At 44.5% G+C, this 23,699-nt stretch overlaps 1 protein-coding gene across 4 annotated transcripts in view; it reads left to right on the top strand.

The window, feature by feature from the left end:
• The window catches only part of LOC139054700 (E3 ubiquitin-protein ligase HECW2-like), a 68,011-nt gene that overhangs the window by 24,766 nt on the left and 19,546 nt on the right, over positions 1-23,699 (top strand). For all 4 annotated transcript variants that reach the window (XM_070532154.1, XM_070532155.1, XM_070532153.1 and 1 more), the window contains exons 10-18: positions 3,320-3,511; positions 5,098-5,297; positions 5,796-5,943; positions 6,922-7,225; positions 10,702-10,784; positions 12,841-12,943; positions 13,697-13,861; positions 19,655-19,941; positions 21,053-21,165. In XM_070532154.1, coding sequence (XP_070388255.1) covers positions 3,320-3,511; positions 5,098-5,297; positions 5,796-5,943; positions 6,922-7,225; positions 10,702-10,784; positions 12,841-12,943; positions 13,697-13,861; positions 19,655-19,941; positions 21,053-21,165 — 1,595 coding nt within the window. The remainder of the gene's footprint in view (positions 1-3,319; positions 3,512-5,097; positions 5,298-5,795; positions 5,944-6,921; positions 7,226-10,701; positions 10,785-12,840; positions 12,944-13,696; positions 13,862-19,654; positions 19,942-21,052; positions 21,166-23,699) is intronic.

The following is a 23,699-nucleotide window of genomic DNA, read 5'->3' as shown; positions in this document are numbered from 1 at the left end:
CGTAGTGTTGGCATCTATGCAAGGTGACATGGCATGTGAACTTATTTTCTTACACCGTTTCATCATAGTTTGTTGTCACCTGCTACATGCCATATTGTGTAGCTCTCTCTGCCAGCCTGAAAATATTGTTATGAAGTGGCTGAGTGCAAGGATGAAGGTAGCTTGACTGTGCGAAGGCAATTTTGAAGGGACACTTGGACGTCTCTCCCTTCAACTATCTTGCCTTATTGATATTGCCTTACCCTGGCGTCTCCGTAAGTAGCATATAAATATACTTCTAGTCTACGTCTTGTCTCCATCACTATACAGTTCTTCCTTTAACCCTTTTAGCGTCAGGTTTCTTTAAAGAAGTGATGCACCCCAGTATTGGGGTTTTTTCTTTGACAAATTAAACCTTGATATAATGAACATCACTACAACGAAGTGCTCAATATAATGCAGTATTTAACTTTATAAACTTCTTGTCAGTTGAACACCAAGTATTTAGAACCTGAGTATAATGAAGTATGTTTATACATGATTTCAATATAAGGAAATGTCATTGCCGCCACGAAGGAATACCGGGACAATAGCTGGAAACTTCCATGGACGGAGATCGTGAAATGGTTGAATACAAGCGGTTCATTGCGAACGCAGCTCTCAAATCTCGCGCCACGTGACCAAGAGTGACCGCTGAAGCGAAGCAGCATCAATGTTCCACATAATGTCCTAGTGCAATGAAATTCTGTAATGCCCCCGTGTGCTGTATGCTTTAGGCGCTAGTAAATGCATGTGTGATGGTGAGCCAAGAAGGATGGTGGCTTGATGAGCGCTGTTTTCCCATGTGAGCAAGGGGAAAGGGAGGGGGGCGAGCTCGCGGTAATGCAGTCAAGCGTGCGTGAGAGAGTGCTGTATGTTGGCACATGTCTTTTTTCTTTTTCGTTTTTTAGCACAGCTGTGGCTGCGCATGGCTGTCGGTGCAGCTGAGCGCGTATGCAGCCTGTGTGCCCTGCCCTGTTTTAGAGGCAAACTGTCGCGTCTGCAAAGAATGGGCATGCAGAGATGGCGTGGCATCATGTGCACCGTCTTCCCATACTTCTAGTAATGGAGGTTATGTAACCTCCAGTTTTGGAGATGCATTGAATGAGAGACAGACATAGCATTCGCTCCCCAACTACCAGCGCTTTTCATAACAGCATCGTCCCACTGCAGACAACACTATTAGCCACGGGGTCGGAATGGATGCAAAAGTGCGGCTGTCTTTGCTTCTACTGCCGATGTGAAGATCATGTTGATGCGGCATAAAATTTTATCTTTCACTGCTGATTTTCATATACAACAACATGAGTTTTTTTTTTTCCCATTGAAGTTTGCTTTTTCCGATTGCCCGATAATTTGGAAAATATTATGGCCCCATCCATGCAAGAAAAATCCATCTGTGACTGCACTTTCTTGCACAAAAGATTTAATTTCAATATAATGAAGCAAATTTCCAGTTTTGCTGACTTCATTATATCGAGGTTTAACTGTATTATAAAATGAACACAACAGTTTATTTTTGCGTATGCAGAAGGGAAAAAAAGATGACGCAGATAATGGCAAATGCACTCATAGTACCTAGTTTCATTCTGAAACGCACGCTTCCGCAATAGCGCGGCCATCACAAAATTTAAAAAATAAAAAATAAACACCTTCTGTAAACATATAACAGGTGATAGAAGCATGCACAACAGATAGCTTTGTGCTGCGCTGTGAATATTTTAATGAAACGGTGCCACTGTAGCGGTTCACAGTGCATAAAGTCCGGGAGCCACCTCTCCCATTTGCGGATGCATGCTTCTAGGAATATATACAACAGATGGCGGAACTACTTCTGAGCACACCAACTTTGTGTTACTGCGCACATTTGATTGGGGAGAGCGGGGAATGTATTGGTACGTCAGTAACATGACGGGACAAAAATGCGGAAACATACCGGTACGTCAGTGACACTGAAAGGATTAAACGGTTGAAAGGGACTGAAATCATGCTTATTTCTATCATATTGAGACATGTCTCCACCAGCACCATATCATGGTCTCGAGAGGCATCTTTGGACAACTTTCATCCCTTTAATGTGCGGGGAGCTTGACTGAAGGTTTCTACTAAACCATTTTCTGTTTAACAGGGTGCTAATTGTTCTGACGAAGCATTGTATAGATCAAGCACCTTGGAATTCTTTGCACAAAGCAATGTTGTTAGTGCAACAAATGTCAAAATAAAGTGAATTGAAGCTGAAGTAGATTTCAGAGGAACATGGTCTTGAGGATTAGCCAATGCACTACCAAATACATGGCTTTCAGCTTGAGAAATCACTGCGACGAAGGCGTAAGTTGGACAAGACAACACAGTGATTAAAAGGAAAACTCATCTCAGGTATCTGAGTTCAAGGTAACTAACAACACAGGTTGGATAGAGGGATGTCTTAGAAGCTCTGTGCAACAAGAAAATGGCAGCCAAGTTTAAAAAAGTATACAAAACTGTGGCAAAACCATTAGTGCTGTACGGAACTGAAATTATTTTGATGAAAAAGTTGTAACTTTAAGAAGATACATGTGGCTAAAATGAGGGTGTTGACACAGGCCATGTGGATGTGACAGCGAAAAATAAGAGTTTTGAAACATGTCGCCTGAGGGTAGCCAAGAATCACAGATGTTCCAGCAAAGATTCCAGGTGGAATGCTGGGGTGAGTATGTTGGATCATGTGATGAGGAGAAAAGATGAGAGCTACGTCAGTAAAAAGGAAATGACTATTAACCCTGGTAACAAGAGGAAGGGTTAGCATAAGGAATAAATGGGCAGATATTGTCATGGAAGGCAAGAACCTAAGAAATGAATGGTTATCTCATTGGCCAATGTGCACTAAATTCATTAAAATCTGTATGTTGATGCAGAATGAGTCCCAACTTGTCGAAAGTATCAACAAACTTTCTTGGAATGATGTCAGTAAGGACTGCGGAATGAGTGTTAAAGCATGCTTCAGAGACAGAGAAAATAATTTACTGTGAAAATGGTAGAGAGGTTACCTAGCCTGCTACTCTGCTCAGAGATAAGGGGAAGAGCAAAAATAGAGGTGTATGAGGAGTGATGAGAATTGGTGGTATAGGTGTGATTATAGTTACTCACACCTTGACCCATGCACTCTGGTTTTTCTATTTTGTGTCTTGTGGTTGCCTCGCCTTGGACCATAAACGTGTGGTGTTGCCCAGTTTCCATGAGTTGTACTCTGTGCCATGCCTGCCGACCTGTCTACTTGCGAGACTGTCATGATGACCGTTGTACTGGAATGCTTCATTTGCAGGCGCCACATACCAGAACAGAGGTTAGGGCCTGGGCTGGCTGGGTCTGGCCTCCTGCCGTACAGCCGCAGTGACCACAGCAGCCTGGCACTGCCTGAGGTCACCCGAGCAGCAGTGTTGGGCCACCGGGAGAGTGATTATGGCAGGCCCTGCCTATTGCCTGCTAGTGAGAGCCCTGCAGTCCTACATGCAAGGTGGGCCACGTGTTCCCGGATATATTCCCCTCTCCATAGCTGGTTACTTCCTCATTCCAGGCGCCATAGTTTATGATCTTTTGAGCTGGGGCATGGATATGCACATCCAAATTAACTTGCCAGTGAATAACAGGTATGCTTGCTAGTTTAGATTAGATGCTGACTCAAAATTATTTGATTTCAAGTTATCAGTACTTCAATAATACACATTTGTCGTGTATATGCTGCATTTAGAAGTATAGCTGGCACCAAATAAATTGCAAACGGTGAATCGTGTCATGCACCAGTCCCTGGTGAACCAGCGCACATGGTCAGTATGAATGAAGGCTGTGAGGATGCTTGTCCTACTTCTGCATTTGTCCTACTTTTTCTTTCCTCTTATTATTATTGTTTGTCTGAGCATGTCTGTTCACCCATCCCCCATCTCTTCCCCAACCTCAGTGCTAGTTTTAATGGCCATCAGCATGTGAATGCTGTGAGCACTATGTCCACTATTAGCACCCATACAGCACAGCAACACTTGAGTGATATTGGTGCAGCCACCTGCAAAATTATAATGCGCAAACAGTGATGGTAACTGCTGTGCACATTGACATGCATACATTGTTTATCTTTTTCCGGTGGCCGTTTTTCACTGGCTAATCGCTGTTACAAGATTATCGCTCGACACGAGATGTGCCTGCATGTATCAGAACTTTTCCGAATGTTTTTGGCAATTCTGTAGCAAAGAAATCCTTTGTAATCAGACTGCATGCATGAAAAGAATAGTAATGTACTTTCTGGAACTGTACGTAAGCGCAAGTGATTACACGTGAATGTACAATGAGCCATGTATAAATAGCCAATGGATTTGGTCTGTAGATCAGATTTCGACGACCAACAACTGTGCTCGCCGCTGTTGTTGTGCTTTGAGTGTCACTTGTTTTTCTAGGCACAAGTTCACCATATAAAGTGTTAAAATTCATGACTCACAGTTTTGCTACTGTCTGGTTCTTCCCTGTCACTGCAATATGACAATATTATACTTTATTCACACAGCACCAAGTCAGGCAATTAATAAAATGCAAGCAAAAATATTGCACTATGCTGTGCATCCTCACATACTTCGTGCAGACCGTTTCATTGCGACTTGACAAACGGCATAGTCCATAAATTCAGCCACTTGACAAAGAGCTTTAGTGGCAGCGACAGCAACGGCTGTTAAATGCGAATAACTTTTTTTTTTTTTGTTAATGTAAGTTCCACATGTTTCATGTTATTTCTTATTGCAGTAATTAACGTATTGCTACTTTCTTTTCTAAAGTTAAGAAAATCCGGTGTGTCCTAGATTGTGCCTTATTGACTTACTTCAAGCCCATAAATAGAAGAAGAGGGGGCACATTAGAGTCATGAGCATGTTGGAATTGGGTAAATACAGAGATTTAAGCGATTAGGATACGTCTCTGGCCAAGGCAACTTTCCTGTTGTATCTTACGTGCTCTAGATCAACGTAACTCAGTTAAAATTTCAGCAAAGTTGGCTTTTAATGGGCAGTATATATTATTGTTGCATGATGTATGCACTGTGTGCACTGCGTGTGGTTGCAGTGTGGCAAGCAGCCGAACTTCTACTGTGGAGCCATCCCCAGCAACGTCTGCAGCTGCTGCTGTCTTGGCTGGCACTGTCGCACAGTCGCAACAACAACAGCAGCTGCAGCAGCAGCACAGCACCACTACCCGTCTGCCTTCCATTCCCGAACGCACAATTCGGTATCAGCGTGTGGAGCTCGAGGAGCCACTGCCACCACGTAAGCACTGCCTGGCATAAATGAGACTGATTACAATGGAACTTCGTTAGCACACATACTTTTGGGGAATGTGGTATTACTACCGACTGAACGGTAGTATGTTCAATTCCTGGCAACTGCAAATTCGTGTCTCTTCACGTTTGCCAACACCAACAAAGAAGTAAGCAGCAGCACAGTAAGTTTGTGTGTACGATGGTCATGGGACACACTAGCCATTATCAATAGGACAAGTCACAAAGGCTCAGCAGTCAATAAATACATTAGGCTTCATGGAGACTGGGTCCGAGAACGTCGCAAATAAGTCTTAACCATCACTATATATTAAGAAGGTTATGCTGTAGTTGAAGCTCTTGTACTTGGGCTTTTTGAGACTGGAACTCAATCTGCTCACAAATTAACAATAGCAAATTAAAGGATGTTGGCTGTATCAGTAAAGCCAAAAACATAATGGAAGGGGCCAGAGAAAGATGTTCTAAGATTTTATGCCATTTTTGGCAGACTGGGAGGCTCGGATTGACAGTCATGGCCGCATCTTCTACATCGACCACCTAAACCGCACCACCACGTGGAACAGACCATCGCTGTCACAGCCAGCTGGTGTAGCTGCCACCTGTAATGAACTTCAGAGGCAGCAGTTTGATCGGAGGTAAGTTCCTTTCCGTCGCTGCATAAATACTTTACTATAAATGTAGTCTGCTTGCACACTGTACCTAGGTAGTGCTTCCTGCTGAGGCCATGCTTCACTGTACAGGCGAGCTACCTTGAGCTAAATGTCGAGCTGGAACATTTTTCAGGATTGTTTTTCGGGTTTGCTTTTCAGGTTTCAAGCTGGTGTCACACCATTCGGTATTACCGGATCTGGTACTGTGCAGCACTGGACTTGTTTGTTGTTTACTCATTGTAATTTTGTTAACATACACTGCTCGCGGCATGGCTAAGGAAACCACGCCATTGCCAGATTATGCGACTCCTGGAACAGCTTGACACTAAAAGGAAAAGAAATGTTTTGCGGGGCTCTTAATAGCCCACTTTAGCTTTAGCCCACACTGCCTTAAGGCGTGAAACAACATAAATGGATCAAGTGGGCAGAGTGCTTAAGATTCGATCAGTGCTCACACACACACACACACAAAAAAAAAATGTTTTCACAGCAGAAAAGAATGTCCCAAAAACAAGCACCTTTTCTGTTGTCCCCCCCCCCCCCCACACACACATACACACTCTCTCTCTCTCTCTTTTGTGAGCGCTGCACAAATCACAAGAGGAATGCGTGCCAACTTGCCCAGTTTTCAACACTAAGGCAGAGTTCGGAGCACTGTCATGGTTGTGAAAAAGCAGAGGAGCTTATGATCTTTATAACTGCATAATGAATGTTTGCAGTGCTGGTAGGTATACACATCACATTGAAAGTGCCAGGGCACCTTTGCTACAAGTGTGGCGAACTCTAGCATTCTTTTCGTTGTATTGGACGTGGTACATGTAAATGCGGGCACTGCTGGCAGCTTCTCATGCTTTGTAGACACTTCACAAAAGCACAAATGTATGCGATAGCAGGATGCAGGGCTGGCAACAATTGACTTTCCAGAACTTGCCATGAGGGCTAATCACCGCCATTGCTTTGCAGGTACCAGAGCATACGGCGCACCATGACACCTCGCATGACAGCCGCAGCAGCTGCAGCCTCAGCAGGGCCTTTGAGCCTGGCAGCTTCAACTCCTCCTGCTCCGGCTGTTCCTTGTAGCAGTGCCGCTCCCTCCCCTGTGCCCGTGGTCGAAGAGGTGGTCGTGGGTGGCAGCACAAGCGTGACTCCATCGGCACCTCCAGCTCCTGTGGTCTCCAGTCCCGACAGTCAGAGGGCACTACTCAGATCGCCTGCTGTTCGCTTCACAACTCGGTCAGACTTCTTCAACGTGCTGCACATGAACGACGTAAGTGAAATCTTCGCTTAAACTGATTCCCATAGCATTGGGGGAACCGCAGACTTTTTTTTTTCTTGCGATCCATTAATTTAATTTTCCGTTCTTTTCATCCTTCTTCATTGTTTGAATGTAACCCAGATGCCGACACAGTGCCATTGTCGCTGCTATTAGCCATTCAGTGCGACACATGATGACAAAAGCAGAATGGAAAATGAAATGGAACATTAAAATATGTGGGCCCAAGGCCGGTAGCCTTCCTTATGCCTTGTAGCAGATTCTGCTTGGGCTGGCTCTTATTTAGGGAGTGCGAGGACTATGGTTTCCTAGCATCAGAAGCAGTGGAATTCCATTATTTCCTACTACAGTCTACGCTCGTTGCAATAGACCCATGTAAAACAGACTTTCGGATATAACAGACAATATTTCAGCCTTAGTTTGTTCTACCTATTTTATTAATGAAACAAAGTTTGCTTTTAATGGACCACGCTACAACAGACTATCTGCTACAGTGGACGAAATTAGCGGCAAGTTTTCTTCAAAATTGGGCGTGCAAAATGTACTTTTGACCTGTCGACATGGGCTGACAACTGACTTGCGAAGGTCAGCCAACGATTCTAGCTCAATGTCGCGCACGCGAAGGTGAAAGGCAGAGCAGAAGCTTGAATACTTCTTCCAAGCATGCAGTGAATAGCATTGGAGAGATTGTATCTCCTTGTCTGACCCCTTTCTTTATAGGTAACTTCCTACTTTTCTTGTGCAGAATTAAGTTAGCTGGGGAATCTCTGTAGATATTTTCCAAGATATTTATGTAAGCGGGCTGTAGTCCTTGATTACATAATGCCTCCATGACTGCTGGTATCTCTACTGAATCAAATGCCTTTTCAGAATCTATGAAAGCCATATAGAGAGGCTGATTGTACTCTACAGATTTGTCTATTACCTGATTAATGACATGGATGTGATCTATTGTAGAGTATCCCTTCCTTAAGCCAGCCTGTTCCCTTGGTTGGCTAAAGTTCAGTGTTGCCCTTATTCCATTGCAAATTATCTTGGTGAATATTTTATATAATACTGGGAGTAAGCTAATTGTCCTATAATTTTTCAATTCTGTAATGTCTCCCTTAATGTGGATTAGTATAATGTTTGCATTCTTCCAGTTTTCTGGGACCCTTGCAGTCAATAGACACTTTGTATAGAGAGCCGCCAGTTTTCCAAGCATTATTTCTCCTCCATTTTTGATTAAATCGACTGTTGTTCCATTTTCTCCTGCTGTTCTTCCCCGTTTCATGTCTTGCAAGGCCCTTCTGACCTCATTGCTAGTTATAGAAGTTTCTGTATCTTGTTCATTACTGCTTCGAATGGGGGCATCTTGACTCCTCTGGGTACTGTACAGGTCAGTATTCTTCCGCTGCTGTTACTGTACCTTCGAGATTGCTGATGATATTACCGTGCTTATCTTTAAGTGCATACATCTTGGTTTGTCCTATGCCAAGTTTCCTTCTCACTGATTTCAGGCTGCGTCCATTTCTTATGGCTTCTTCAGTCTTTCTCACATTATAATTTCGAATATCCCTTATTTTCGCCTTCTTGATCAGTTTTGACTGTTTCGCGAATTCTGTCTTATCTCTTTAGTTAGACACTTTCATTCTTTGTCGTTTATTTATTGGGTCCTTTGTCACTTGGAAAGCTTGCCTACTGGTTGCCTTGGTGCCTTGCCTTCCACTTCATTTGCTGCCCCTGAAGCCAGCCTAGTTACGGTTTCATTCATTACCTCTATGTCATCTTCATCTCTCTCTTTCAAGGCTGCATATTTGTTGGCAAACTTCATATGGTATATCTTGGCAGATTTACTATAATATTTATCATGTTTTATCAGTGCTTTAGCAGAGTCGTTGTGCTGCTGTATGCAGTCGTGTGTGCGGTTCCTCTCCTTTGGATCCTGTGACCTTACACGTCGTTTATTTTTAACCCGCAAGCGTTTCATGGCTTAGCTTCCAGCCGACTTCCTGCAATGCATCTATATAGGCTCATTCACACCGCCGACTTGAGGAAGTCGTGCGACCATTTGCGACTAGCTACCAAAAAGTGAGTGAAGGTGACTGATGCTCACACTGGCAAGTGCGACCACCAGTCGCCATCGGCTCACAGTTACATCGCTACGTAAAATAAGTATGGGCAGATGCAGACGTTCTGTTTCTGCACATCTGATTGGTTCAGCAGTTTTATGACTGGTCACACGGCTGAAAATTAAGCAGTGAGCGACTAGCCCAAAATGGTCGCTTCGTGGGAAAAGCAACCATTTGCGATGAACTTGGTCGAGCAACCGCTGTCAGTCGCCTGTGTGAATGAGCCTTAATAGAGCAGACATCATAGCTGACTTGAGTTCATGCATCCTAGTGGTGAAAAAAGGGAACTTTCACCACTGGGATTGAAATGTGGGTCGGCATGGTGGAAATAACAATGCATTGATTGTAATGCCGTTGGCAAGATGCTGTCCATGATCATAAATCTACAAACACATTTTGTGGTGAATCTCGTCCTTGTTTGTCCTTTTTTCACTGTGACATTGCTCACTTGCACGTGATATATGTGCAGTCGAGCTGCAAAAGTAGGGCATTTCAATGTGGTACTTTATCCACATAGCTGGTTCTGTGGAACTTGAGTAATTAATGTCGTTTTAAAGGAATGCAGGAGATTGTAAAGTGCTCAGTTAGGCAACCTAAGCAAGCAGTCATCTGCTAAGGTCTACGGTAGTGTTTTTCAAAATTGTCAGCTATTTCTATCTTTCATGCAAGAACTCATAGTTCATTTCGTGCCATATCTTGTTCCACTTCTATGGAAGCGAAAGTCAGTGGTTTCCAGGAGGTTTAGTTAACTTTAGTTGACTCTTACCTTTAGTGCCTGTGGGGTTCCGCTGCTGAGCATGAGGTCATGGGTTCAATTCTCGGCCACAGCAGCAACATTCTAATGTGGATGGAATGCAAGAACACTTCTTTATTCAGTCTTGGTTGCGCATTCTAGAGCTCCAGGTGGTCAAAACCAATCTGGAGCTTGTGCAATTGCTGCTTTAGCATGTTTGGGCATCTATCCTTCAGCTTGTTGCATAGATGCCGTCGTTGATGAGGAACACATTAGAAGCATGTTGTTTGAAGCTTTAGGAAGTCTTAGTGTTGCACCTATGGGAAAAATAGTTGTTTTGAAATCTCTGACAGGTTCTTGTATAAGTTGAGCTCTGCCTACAAGAGTTCATTGTGAACTGTTCGGCTCACTTAATTATTAATGTGTTAGAAGTGCCACACGGTACACGGGTTAAATTCATTGCATCAAGGCTTTGAGTGTGTCTGAGTCATTCCTTTGACTTAAATCACTGCAAATGGGAATGCCGTATATGCTAGTCTAGCGTTATATAATCATGATGAGCTTTGCACATAATCTCACTATGACAAGTTGTGCCCTTCTCCCTATATGATTTTGTGTCTCTCTAGGATGCGTTGGCTGCTTACAATAGAAGCTCATCCTTGAAACACATGATTGCAAAGATTCGAAGAGATCCTGCTAACTTTGAAAGGTAAAAATTATTTCTTTGAAGTTTTCACTCTGTACATTTCTCTGCAAAACCTCTCACTGTGTGCTGGTATTTTTCACTGTTATGGGTTGTTGTTGTATTGTGTATTAATTACATCTAATACAACAGACTTGACTATATCTTGATCTCTTGGGTCACCAGGAAACCAGGAAACATTAATAAATGTGCATTTATGGTAACTAAGTGGAAGGATACAAGAAACAAATTCAGCTAAATTTTTGGGGGGTGCTCTTATCGATATGTTGCTCACCTCTGATGTTTTCTGCATTTCTTGAGAGCCTTTTGTAAACTCTTCACTCCCTGTTATCCTGGTTTAACCAAGCACACCTAGTCTGCATGATTAAATTACTATGGATTCCGTGTTACATCACTTGTGAATGTTGAGTTAGTCAAATTTAATGTCTCTCGAAAAGCAGGTGTAAGTCTCAAATGTTATGCTTATTATTCAGACTTCAGATTATTCAGACAGTGTCGATTATCGACAGTTTTGCGACACCTCCACGCATTACGGAGGTACGTATAAGGACAATAAAAAATTTGAACGCCTTACAGCGCGTAATTTGATATTTCCGACTCCACTAGCATAATGACATGCTCATTCATCCACTGAGACAAGCAGAAGGAGGAATGTTTTTGTGTTTAGATTACATAAAGTGTCTTTTCAAAACTGAGCTTAGTCAACCCTATGCAGTAAAACTTTCTTAATACATGCCTGCTTAATAAGTAATTCCTGTTTAAATATAGTCGTGATGAATACACCATGCTGTCGCCATTGAACTTAATGCATTAAATAACGTTTTTGATAAAAATCGCCGTTTTTCGACTCGCGTCTCCCCTTAAGCAGTTATCGCTTGCCGCATGCCAAGTGGTAAGTGTGTAGTATTCCCTTCGTATTTCAGTGCATACAAGCACGAAATCAGCGAAATGTCATGCGCGCAGACCATAGATAGTGAAATTGCATTGCACGGACCTTTCACGCACTCGTGGTGGAGGCACCACTTATAGTGACGTCAAAACATGGTGCCCATGACATGTTTCTTGCTCCCATAGCTTTTGGTGCTTTCACAACGTCTACGACCACGATGTGGAAGTGGATGATGTCCCTTCCGTATCCGATGCGGCACATGTGTTGACCGTCATGAGGGCTGCCTCATGTGTCATTTGCTGCCGGCTCACAAATGAAACTAATCAGAATTAAGACGTAATTATTTTCTGGCCGATAAGTCTACAGCCGCTCATCTTTCATTGTTGGATAATTAGTATATTGCTTAATGAGCACAAGTTCCACGTTCCATGTCGACTACTTATTAACGAGGTTTTACTGTAGTCGCTAATCATGCCCAAACCATGGGACAAGCCAAACCAAGCCTGCACGTCCAGCATTTGTTCATTAACATGTTCAATAATGACTCAGTGTCAAGTGGCTTCATTGTCTGCAGTTCAGAATTTTTAATGGCCAGAATCGTCAGACAGCTCCACATGGCACCAATTATGTCTTGGTTGTCTGTGCCCAGGGCCAGGGTGAAGCGATGTAAATACTGGACAATGACAGTTGCATAAATAGCCACAGTCATTCAGGTGCCGGAGCATGGTTGAACCTCTGTTCATGTTGCCTGGCAATGAGGATTTGATGCATTCGTTGGCCATACTCTCATCTAGCTATAACAATAGCACAAAAATGACCAAAATGCAGATTTAGCTGGCTGTGTTAAGCATATTTGCACGTAGCAGCGCATTGACAAGGTTTTTTGGCCACGTGTAGAATGAAGACACTTCTTCTCTGGTAAATCTGTTTCTTCAAACTCCAGAATATTCGTACCTCTAGACAGTCCTGTCAAGTTTGAATAAATAATTTGTGGCTTTGAGTGCCAGACACTATGTGCATGTAATGATGTTCCGTATGTTGTTTGCTGAGAGGTCACATTGCTTTCTTTTTCTTTATTGAGTTTTGAAGTAGTGTTTTGAGTTACAACATTGTCAAACGGCGTGACGAGTCCCCTGGCTCACACAATCTTTTGCTTTTTTGCACACATTATAGATATCAGCACAACCGAGACTTGGTGAGCTTGCTAAATAAGTTTGCCGACAAGACAAGGGAACTTCCTAGAGGCTGGGAGACGAAGCTGGATCGCTCAGGGAAGGTAAGGTTTCCCCAATGATCTGTTTCCTTGTTGACACCGAATCATTATATCAGAAGTGGCAATGCAGTACATATTGAGCACAGCAGTGACAGTACTGTCAGATCTAAAGACTGTGGGCACACGAGCATTAAGTTAGGCAAGAGCATATTAAAGTATCGACAGCGGCAGAATGCATGCCATCAAAACAGGCAAGTGGCAACATTTTTCTGCTCTTGAGTAAATAAATCTTCATGCTATTTCTTCCTTTCTTTTTTTCTTTCTTCCTTCCTTCTGTGTGTTTGGTTGAGGGAGGGGGGGGTCTTTTTTTATTTTCTTTTTATCTCATGACAGGAGAGAGTGAAAAGTAACCAACTCATTCATATAGAGAAGTATTGCTAGTCTTTGCTAGGGATCATTGCTGATCCCTGGCAACATTTGCTTCCAAATTTGCATACACTTTTCACTTATATCCTACAGCAGGAATTATTGCTGATCCCTGCTAGGATACCAGTGGAAAGAGTATGCAAATTTTGAAGCTATCACATGACTGTCATGGCAGGAGACGCCATGCATTGTAGTCAGACCAACATTGACACATTACAAATGATGCACGCAGTTTTTTACTAATGTGGCTTTACCTTTGCATCGGCCCTACTTCCTCTTAGTAGCATGATAGCCTAGCTGGATTACAGAATCGCGCACTATCACCGTTTCCTTCTGCTAGTTCTTGCTGTTATGTCATGACCTGCTGTTTTCTATATCTCTGTGCTGCAGCAATTCTTTATTGACCATACATCCCGAAGCACAACATTCATCGATCCCCGGCTGCCCATAGATGTGCCTTACTTAAACCCAAGCAAGCTGGTGGTTCCCCTGGCCAGGAGGCGCAGTCGCAGTGCTGGGGAAGACGACGGGCACAGAGCTGAAGCTGCAGCCAGGGTGAGCCAGAGCGGTTCAGCGCCTGCAGTTCTTTAGTTTCAGAATTTGTGATGGGGTGCTAATCCACATTATATGTTATGGCATTATGTTTACTATCACCTGTTGCTCTGGCATGGTTACATTTTGCACTGTCTGTGTGCAGGTAAGCCATATAAAAGATTTCCTCCAAGACAAACATGCAGGAACTTGAGCGGATGCCCTGCTAGAACTCACGTCTAACTGAAGTTCACTGAACTTAAGACAGCTAAACAAATTTTCCTGTGCTGTTCAGTTTATCAGAGAATTCAGCTTTATAGTTATGTTGAAGCTAGGTCATCGTCATGGGAGTTTGGTTTAATTAACATTACTATTTAACCAACATTGAGCTGCTTCCAGTTCAGCCTAGGCTTTCAGCCTAGTTCAGCCTAAGTTCAGCCCCTAGGCTTTATAAAAGCCAGGCGCAGAAAGAGAAAGGGCTGGCCATAAGAAGTGGTAGTGGGAGGCCGTGCTGACTAGTTCGGACCCTCGTAACCAGCAGCAACTGGTGCGGCGGGCCCGGGAGACAGCAAGAGCCGCAGGAGCCCTGGACTAAGGGCGCCTCCCGCACAAGCAGAAAAACACCTGCTTGTCCTTTCTTTTTAATAAATGTTGCTCCTCCTCCTAAGAAGTGGTGACTAGTCTCGTTGTGAACAGAAAGGTTGTTGATCAGTAATTCCAACTCCTCATTTCTCTGTGATGTCAATACAGCTGCACTTGTATTAATCCGAGCACATGAATTCCAGTCTTTAAAGTCTATTACAAAAGTTACGGTCTTAATGACTTAATGCTATGCAGCACTCGAGTAGTGCAGGCTCAACTTATTGGGCCAGGCCGCATGTGATAGAGGAAGAGGTAAACAGGGATAGGAGGAATGAACATCGCCCAGGCACACAAATAATAAACGATCACAGACACGCACATGTTGCTGAGTAACTGATTCATACGAAGAAGTAACTCAACAGAAGTGAAGAATAGAGAAAGACAGTACTAGTACTTTGTTTTGTTATGCCTTTACGGATATTTTACTTTGCCTATTTGGCTTTTTTTATTGGCTGCTTCTTGTTCTTTTTTCTCTCTTTCTGAGCCTATTAATGTGGTTGATTCTAGAAGTGTCTAGTTGCATTTTACAATCAAACCAATTGATAATAACCCCATTTAAATTGAGCATTCTGTTACTATGAACCGTATATCAACACACAAAAAGTTTTGCAAGGAGTTTTGCCAGACAGCCGCCTACATATAAAGAGACGGGTGTCCTGCTCAGTTTGGTTACAGTGAATGGGATTAATCAGGGAGTGGAGTCAGAGAAGGGAGCGTGGCACCAGCCTCGGCGCATGCTGTACGATGCAGCCAATCGGTGTGCTCCGCTCTCTCTCTCTCTTTTACACAATAGCGTTAAGGGCCCCGTACCCCAGAAAGCACGGTGTCCCGTGTCCAGTGTCTGCCGCTGTCTCGGGAATAATCATTCTAAACCACGCAAACCCAACCACACAGGCTCTCCGTGTAGCACAAAGATGTTACTGAACTAATTGAATTTCTCAAATTAAAACGTATCATAAAAATCGTAAAGTAGGACTTGCACAAAACCCAGACATGATAGTATCAGATTGTATTTTAAATATGTGAGGAAACATAATTCTGTTACGCAGAAACTCAAACAAAAACCTCTTTTGACGCAATAGCGTTTTCCAGCTGCCGTTTGAGGTCTGTCTTAGTAGGATTGGCATGGCCTGCTCGGTTCTTGCGCACCATCAAAAAAAGAACCACAAATCTTGCCTTTGTGCATAGCGTTCGCCACCAGCGTTTCCTGGTAAACATTACAGTTACATAAGCTGCAGTTGCCGCGAAGCGTGAGAAGCACTCGGGGATCTTTGAATGCTATTGCATTCCAATCTTAAAGGTGAAGCTTAAGGGGGGACGCGGGTCTTGAAATTTCGAAAAATGGTCAAAAATGGCAATTTTCAAAAATTGCGTTTTTGAAGTCTTTAATGTCCCAACTATGCCTCTACAAATTATTATGGCTCAATTCCTACTCGAAGTATTAAAAAAACGGTAATTTAGAAACGTCGGTGAGCCGAAATTGAACGCCAAGCGCGAAGGTTTGCCTCATTTTCAAGCTGCCGTAGCTCCGCGCGACGCGAACCGATCGGCGCCATCTTGGTCTCGTTTGAAAGCTGGTTTCCCGCTCTCCATTCTGGCGCCCGAGTGCCCCTCGGCACGCTGTAGACCCTCGTGCAGCGGAGCGATCGGTACCCCAGGCACCCGTTCTCAAGCGCGAAATCGTCGCGAGACAGCCGCTGATTGGGTGAAACGGGCGCCTCCCCGAGGCGCAGCCCTCTGATTGGCCGTGACGCCTGCCGCGGCCCCGCAGCCGCGTTGTTCGCCTCCTTCGCGTCGTCTGCTTTCGCCGGCGCGCACGTCATTTTTCGCATTCATCTTTGTTTCCTAGTATTTTTCGTTCTGCCTTTTTCTTTATCGTTCTTGTAGATATTTTGGCTATTGAGTCGCCTCTTTTAACCACGAATTTCTTGCTTTTGCGTGCCTGGTGTCTTTGTTCCGCGTGTCACGATGGCGCGAGACGCGCGCTTGAAAGCAAGCACGCGAAAAGCAGTCAGCAAAAAGAGGCGCGCATGGAATAAGAGCGCTACATCGTCGAGAACTACAGCTTCGATGATGCCGCAAGCTGCTGTGCCCATAGTGGATGCGGCTGGACTGAGCTCGCCAACAGCTTCGCCGGTGGACGCGGCTGGACAGTGCCGATCGGTGTCAACTTCGGTGTTACCGCAAGTCTCTGCAGTGCCGGTGGATGCGCCTGGACTAAGCCCGTCGAAAATGCTAACTTTTGAGACGCTGCAAGTCGCTTGGGATTCCGTGTCGTCGAAAGCGGCCGAGCCTGCTGAGCTAAGCCTAACGTCGACTTCGGCGTTTCCGCACGCCGCTTCGGTGCCGACGGACGCGGCTGAACCAAGCTCGCGTGCTCAGCGCTTCGACACGGTGTTTTGCGCGGAGTGCGCGGGGCGTGAAAAGTACGCAGACAACATTAAAACTTCATTGGCGAAGAAGTCCGCGACTTCCCGCAAGTTCGAGCTAATGAACGTCGGCGCAGCTAGTGAAGACGACTTTCTGAGCTTTTTTTTTTTTTGTCAAGTGCCAATGCAATACAGAGGTTTTCACAATCTTTACATGAACAGATTTCTGTGAGTTTGGTGTTATTGTGTTCAGTAATGACTGGGCTGCATGCTAAAGCATTAAATTTTTCCATGTGATAGGTAAACAAAAGTGGCAGAGTAAGCAAAACTTTGAATGCAATTTTCTCAGCTTTGCTTTTTCGATCAAATGCCTTTGCCTTACAGGACTTTTCATAGTGTTTGCATCAATTGATTTTATTGAATTAGGTATCATTTTTTTCAGTAAAACCTCATCTACATCCTAAAGCTTTCCATTTTTCATTAAACCCAATAGGCTAGCAATTAGGTCAGATGTAAGCTAATTACTCCTGCATTGTTTTTTTCTTCCTACTTTGTTATTCATTCATGACCTCTATAATCACTTTTTAAAAATTTCTTTAGCTTTAGGATGTGCAGTGGGCCCTTGGAAATGAAAGCTATTCTTTGAAACTAGTTTTTTTAATTAAGAAATTATCATAATGGCCCGTAAGAAAAGACCTATGTGGGATCAATTATTTTGCAATATCTTCATTTCTAGATGAGATATATAAAATCTGAATATATATTTGGGATCAGCATTCAAAGATATATCTGCATGCCAATTTTCAGGAAGATATGTTAAGAAATAAAAAAAAAGTTTTCAAGACCCTCATCCCCCCTTAAGCGTCGTCCAAATATTTTTTGTCTTACTTTCTCTTCCTCCTCCCCTTTTTCGTTTTCACGTGTGCTGCCACAATGGTGGCATTGTCTAGAAAATTTTAGCTGTGACACGCATCACTTTCTTATTCTTTTCTAGTTCACATCAACAGCTTCACAAGCTTGGACTGCCATTTTCATGCTGACACTACTTGATAAACAAGCCTCTCTGACCGATTTCTGCAAACAAACACAGTGTGCATGATTTTAGGTAATAAAGCATGATGTAGGATTCGGGGATCATGGCCTCAGAGCCTGGCATCGACTGACGGTCACTCTCTAGCCAATACTGCCGGTGCGTCTTGCAATGGGTAGCTGGCCTACGCTACCGTATCGTCACCGGAGCCTAAGCAGGCCCACACTGTCGGCCTAGCTTTCTTGATGAGGGTTGCTTCTTTAGTGATGATTACCAGGTCGAAAGGACAGAGAAACAGAACAGGGGGTTTATTTACATATTAGAGGCAAACTTATCTGCAGAACAAGGTCATACTGACCGGAAGCACTGAGCGCAGTACAACGGTCTCATAGCGTTAGTTACAGGTCAGAGCAGACTACACCTTTCTGGGAGAGCACAGGCTACAGATCGGAGTAGAATGCATCTGTCCGGGAAAGCACACCAGAGCAGCCAAAAAAGACCACTTTTAGAATGGTCGTCTTCCCTAGATGAGTAGACTAGAAAATCTGGTGACCGTCTTGGCCAATCGTAATTGTCGAATCGTTCACAAAATCCCACCCCTGACAACGTACCGTTCTGCCGAACTCCACTTCCAATGTAGCGCGATAGCCCCCATGTACGAGGCAACCATGTGGCAATTTGGGATCCTGGAGTCGACGCAGTTCCCATGGAAGTTCTCAACGTTGGTGCCTTCTATCAATTAGTAGGCTCTCCATGACGATCAGCTTGTCAGGGTCAGGAGACTGGCCTTTGTGGTAGTAACTGCTTCCACAGAGGAAGGCAGTTGTCACCTCGAAGTGAGCTCCTTTGCTTGCGCTTGCTTGGACACTTCCATTTTTGTTCACAAAAACAACCAAGCGCCACAAGTGATGGCGTGTGCCAGAAATATGTCATGGCAGCCATTTTGTTTGTGGATCGCCTGTTTCAAATGCACGGCTGCATGTCTCTACCGTCATGTGATGATGGTTTTTGCATACCTAGTGCAGTGCATAATCTGGGGCTCGATGAGAGAAGTGCAGCAAGGACAAAAAAATGAATGTACCTCCCAGCAACATGGATTTGTTTATGCCACATTACATGGCGGCTGCTGCATGGGCTTTCACGCATCCGACCATGATTGAGCAATCGTCTTGACAATACGCATCCCTTGCTTCAAGAACACCGGTTTCAGTACCAGCAAACAGGCATCGCATGCTGATTTGGCATCACCGGATGTGTGTTTGTACCAAATAGCTGTATTCTCGGTCAGTCGCTTTTAGAGACACAAGACCGAATCACTTTCGCGCCCAGCACCACACGTGTTAGTGTCCACAAGAAATTGATTGCTCGAGGAACGCTGTTGCTCGCGTGGAACGTTGTTGCTTGACGTCTGGTGCCAGGTCACGTGGAATCTCATGAAAGTCATCATATATCCAAAAACAATTCACCGAGAATACCGCTCCTGGCAGCACCGCGATCACTGACCGACACATGGCGTGCACCTCATGCTGCTGGCAGTGTGATTCTACAGCTTTAAGCAATTCTTTCCAAAGTAGGCTAATGAAATTTCGACAGTAAAGTTTTGTTGTGTGATGCATTCCCTATCTGTACTGTCTCATTTTGCAGCAATGAAATTCTTGCGAAAGCGAATTTTTTTCGCTTCCCCTGCCAATATTGTTATTGCCGTATTCAATTGTATGTTTGTGGCATATGAAATCCCAGTGTGTGGATAACATCTTGTTGTGTGAATGTATGCAGGGTGGCAGCAGCACCAGCGGGGGTCCCGTACCACCACCCCGCCCCCCGGGCAGTACAGCAGGGGCCGGGGCCAGCCTGCCGGGTGCCGGCAGCAGTGTGCCCACAGCCTACAACGATAAGGTCGTGGCCTTCCTCAGGCAGCCCAACATCCTGGACATCTTGCGCGAGCGCCACCCTGCAATGGCATCCAACACCGCTCTGCGCGACCGTGTGCACGCCATCCGTGCAGAGGGAACCGCCGCCTTGGGACGCCTCTCACACGACCTCGACCTCACCATCTTGCTCAGGTGCCCACCCACATCGCTTTGAGCATGCCAAGTAGTGAGTTTTAACTCCTTGGTGTCCTCTGACCAACTTGCTTGAGATAATTTGTCGGAAGACACTAAATATAGCTTGCTCAGGACAGCCTGTCATGAATTATCTCTGCAACTGCCTTTACATGTCTCCTCTGTGCTGTAAAACTGACTTTGTGATGGTTACTCAATATCTGCAACACTTTATGTTCTGTTCTCCTAACTTGTTTGTTCTAAGCACAAAAATCTTGTAAAAGGGCTGGAATGTGGGCTCGATGGTTTGCTGGATAGGTCCGATTGCGCATCTGCTGCAGAGCTGATGCTAGCAATACATTGGCACTGCGCAGCAGAAACACGTAAGCACATTAAAAAAGATTCGTTCGAGTTTCCTCTTGTGGGAATGAGAAATAGTTGCAAGGAGTTTGGTCATAATTGGTCTTATTCTGTATTAGCCTTTGTACCTAGGCCTTTTTTGAGTGGGTATTTCTTAGTCAATTTCGTTGTTACCTTTCTTTGAACTATATTTATATATTATTCTACCTGTACATGTTGTGTCTGGGCATGATAGCTTTGTAACAAAATCTGTACTCTATAATGTGTTTTCGATCCACTTGTTCTCTACCACTTGTAGTGGTGTGCCTGCACGTTAGGATTACAGCGAGAACAATGAGAATTTATTCTCGCCGTTTGAGAAATTAGTGTGCCTTTCTTACTTTCCTGAATATTTAACCCCACAAAGCCCAGTGTATCATTTTTGATATGCTGGGTTTGATATCTCACAATACTGATTTGTGTACAAGAAGATTAAAGGAAAGCCCATAGTAGCGTTTCTCACACGCTGGAGCAAAGTTTCAGTTGTGAATACTTTAGCAAACTAAATAACTATTAGAATAATTAATCATAGCTCAAATAATGTTTAATTGTTTGTTTATTTGTTGTAACAAGTTTTGATTTTCTTCGATGTGGAATGGTCGTTGGGCCTTGTGAGGTCGAGACAAAAATTGTTCTCAAGATGAGTATCCAACATTTTTTTTTTTAAAGGAGGTCCCCATGCTCAGAGGCACATTTTCTTATGTATCTTCCATACCTGTTCACCGTTTTGCAGCTTGTTTGAGCAGGAGATCATGTCATACATTCCGGCCCAGTATTCCACTGGAAGCAGTTCTAGTCATCGCTCTCCACGGGACTCTCCTCAGCCATCTCCCCAGGCTTCACCAGGTGGGTAGCACGTGATATGGTTATCGTATCACATTCGACTATAGTGCAGCCCTTCGATGCCACACTCTATGCATCACAGCCTTGCTTGTAGTAGTCGACAGTAAGTGTTCTTTGATTTGACCCCCGTGGATTTGTAAAATTACATTACTTGGGCATTCCCTCTGTTGCCATTGAAATTGTGCTCTGTTCCTTGGGATCACACAGTAAACAATTTGGAGGTATTTATTATATGGCTGTGCAGTGTATAGTGTATTTGCATAATTCTAACACGCTTATAATTTTTCATGGGTTTAAAGTAAGAAAATAAAAGTTAACCTAAATGTATAATACGCCTGATCTATAAAAGAAAAATACAGCATGAACTCCCCCTCCCCCGCGTTCATGATCAGAAACAAACTAGACGTGCACAATTTACCTCCACAGAAGAGAGCTTTTTTTTTTTTTTCAAATGAGCTTTCGTTGTGAAAGCGTGGCATGTTGTCGACGTCATTTGTGCTTCATTGGCCACAGGTTCCAAACCAAACACACAAAGGCGGTATTCTCAAGTGATCACTTTTAGAGATACTACTACAGTCACCGACCTATTTTGCGGACATTGCAGGAACAGAAAAATAGTCCAAAAAATCAAACAGGTTGAAAAACTTGTTCAGCAAAATAAAATAATGCAATAAATAATAATAATAATAAAATTTATTAGGCTTAAAACGGATTTAAAAGATTGCTAATAACACCCTGGCACATACTTGTTAAATCGTCGTTTGCCGGCACTTTATTAAAGTTATTCCTGTCCTATGCTTGGAGGCTATCAGATTTGCTTGGATTTGCGCACAAGTGATGTCGTCTTCATATACAGTCTGACAAGAGCATAACCGCGTTGGCGATGTGTGGTCTTCGTTGCCCGAGATCGCCATGGACACCAAAGAAACGAGCCACGTTTCTTCACACTGCTCGACTCTCGCGAAGGCATGCGAGGTGGCACCGATCACACAAATGCAACGCTGCACAAACACACACAAAGATGTGACGTCATCTCCGAGACAAACCTGCTCTGTGGACACACCATGTGCAAATAGCAACCGATACTTTAAAATAAATTAATAAAAGTGGATCTCGCATTAAGGGGGGACGCGGGTCTTGAAATCGCGAAAAATGGTCAAAAATGGCAATTTTCAAAAATTGCGTTTTTGAAGTCCTTAATGTCCCAACTATGCCTCTACAAAATATTATGGCGCAATTCCTACTCGAAGTATAAAATAAACGGTAATTTATAAACGTCGGTGAGCCGAAATTGAACGCCAAGCGCGAAGATTTGCCTCATTTTCAAGCTGCCGTAGCTCCGCGCGACGCGTACCGATCGGCGCCATCTTGGTCTCGTTTGAAAGCTGGTTTCCCGCTCTCCATTCTGGCGCCCCTCGGCACGCTGTAGACCCTCGTGCAGCGGAGGGATTGGCACCCGTTCTCAAGCGGGAAATCGTCGCGAGACAGCCGCTGATTGGGTGAACCGGGCGCCTCCTCGAGGCGCAGCCCTCTGATTGGCCGTGACGTATGCTTCGCCTTCCGCGGCCGCGTTGTCCGACTCCTTCACGTCGTCTGCTTTCGCCTGGACGCACGTCATTTTTCGAGCTCCTCTTTGTTTCCTAGTATTTTTCGTTCTGCCTTTTTCTTTATCGTTCTTCTAGATATTTTGGCTATTGGGTCGCTTCTTTTAACCACGAATTTCTTGCTTTTGCGTGCCTGGTGGCTTTGTTCCGCGTGTCACGATGGCGCGAGACGCGCGCTTGAAAGCAAGCACGCGAAAAGCAGTCGGCAAAAAGAGACGCGCATGGAATAAGAACAGCGCTACATCGTCGAGAACTACAGCTTCGGTGATGCCGCAAGCTGCTGTGCCCTTGGTGGATGCGGCAGGACTGAGCTCGCCAACAACAGCTTCGCCGGTGGACGCGGCTGAACAAACCCCGTCGACGCTAGCTTCGCCTGTGGACGCGGCTGGACAGTGCCGATCAGTGTCAACTTCGTTACCGCAAGTCTGTGCAGTGCCGGTGGATGCGCCTGGACTAAGCCCGTCGAAAATGCCAACTTTTGAGACGCTGCAAGTCGCTTCGGATTCCGTGTCGTCGGAAGCGGCCGAGCCGGCTGACCTAAGCCTAACGTTGACTTCGGCGTTTCCGCACGCCGCTTCGGTGCCGACGGACGCGGCTGAACCGAGCTCGCGTGCTCAACGCTTCGACACGGTGTTTTTCACGGAGGCGGAGTGCGCGGGGCGCGAAAATTACGCAGACAACGTTAAAACTTCATTGGCGAAGCAGTCCGCGACTTCCCGCAAGTTCGAGCTAATGAACGTCGGCACAGCAAGTGAAGATGACGATCGCGGCACAGAGTACATCATCGTTGATCTCTCAGTGCTAAAGAAGATGTTTGTGTCCACAAGCTGCAGCAAGTGTGGGATGACCACTCTCCAACTCGCAAAGTGCAGTGAGAGAGAATACGGCCTAGCAGTGAAGTTGGAGCTCACATGCTCAAATTGCGATTTCGCC

The sequence above is a fragment of the Dermacentor albipictus genome, chromosome 1 (assembly GCF_038994185.2).
Source record: "Dermacentor albipictus isolate Rhodes 1998 colony chromosome 1, USDA_Dalb.pri_finalv2, whole genome shotgun sequence".
Taxonomy (NCBI): Eukaryota; Metazoa; Arthropoda; class Arachnida; order Ixodida; family Ixodidae; genus Dermacentor; species Dermacentor albipictus.
The sequence above is the reverse complement of the archived record's forward strand: the minus strand, read 5'-3'. Positions and strand labels throughout refer to the sequence as shown.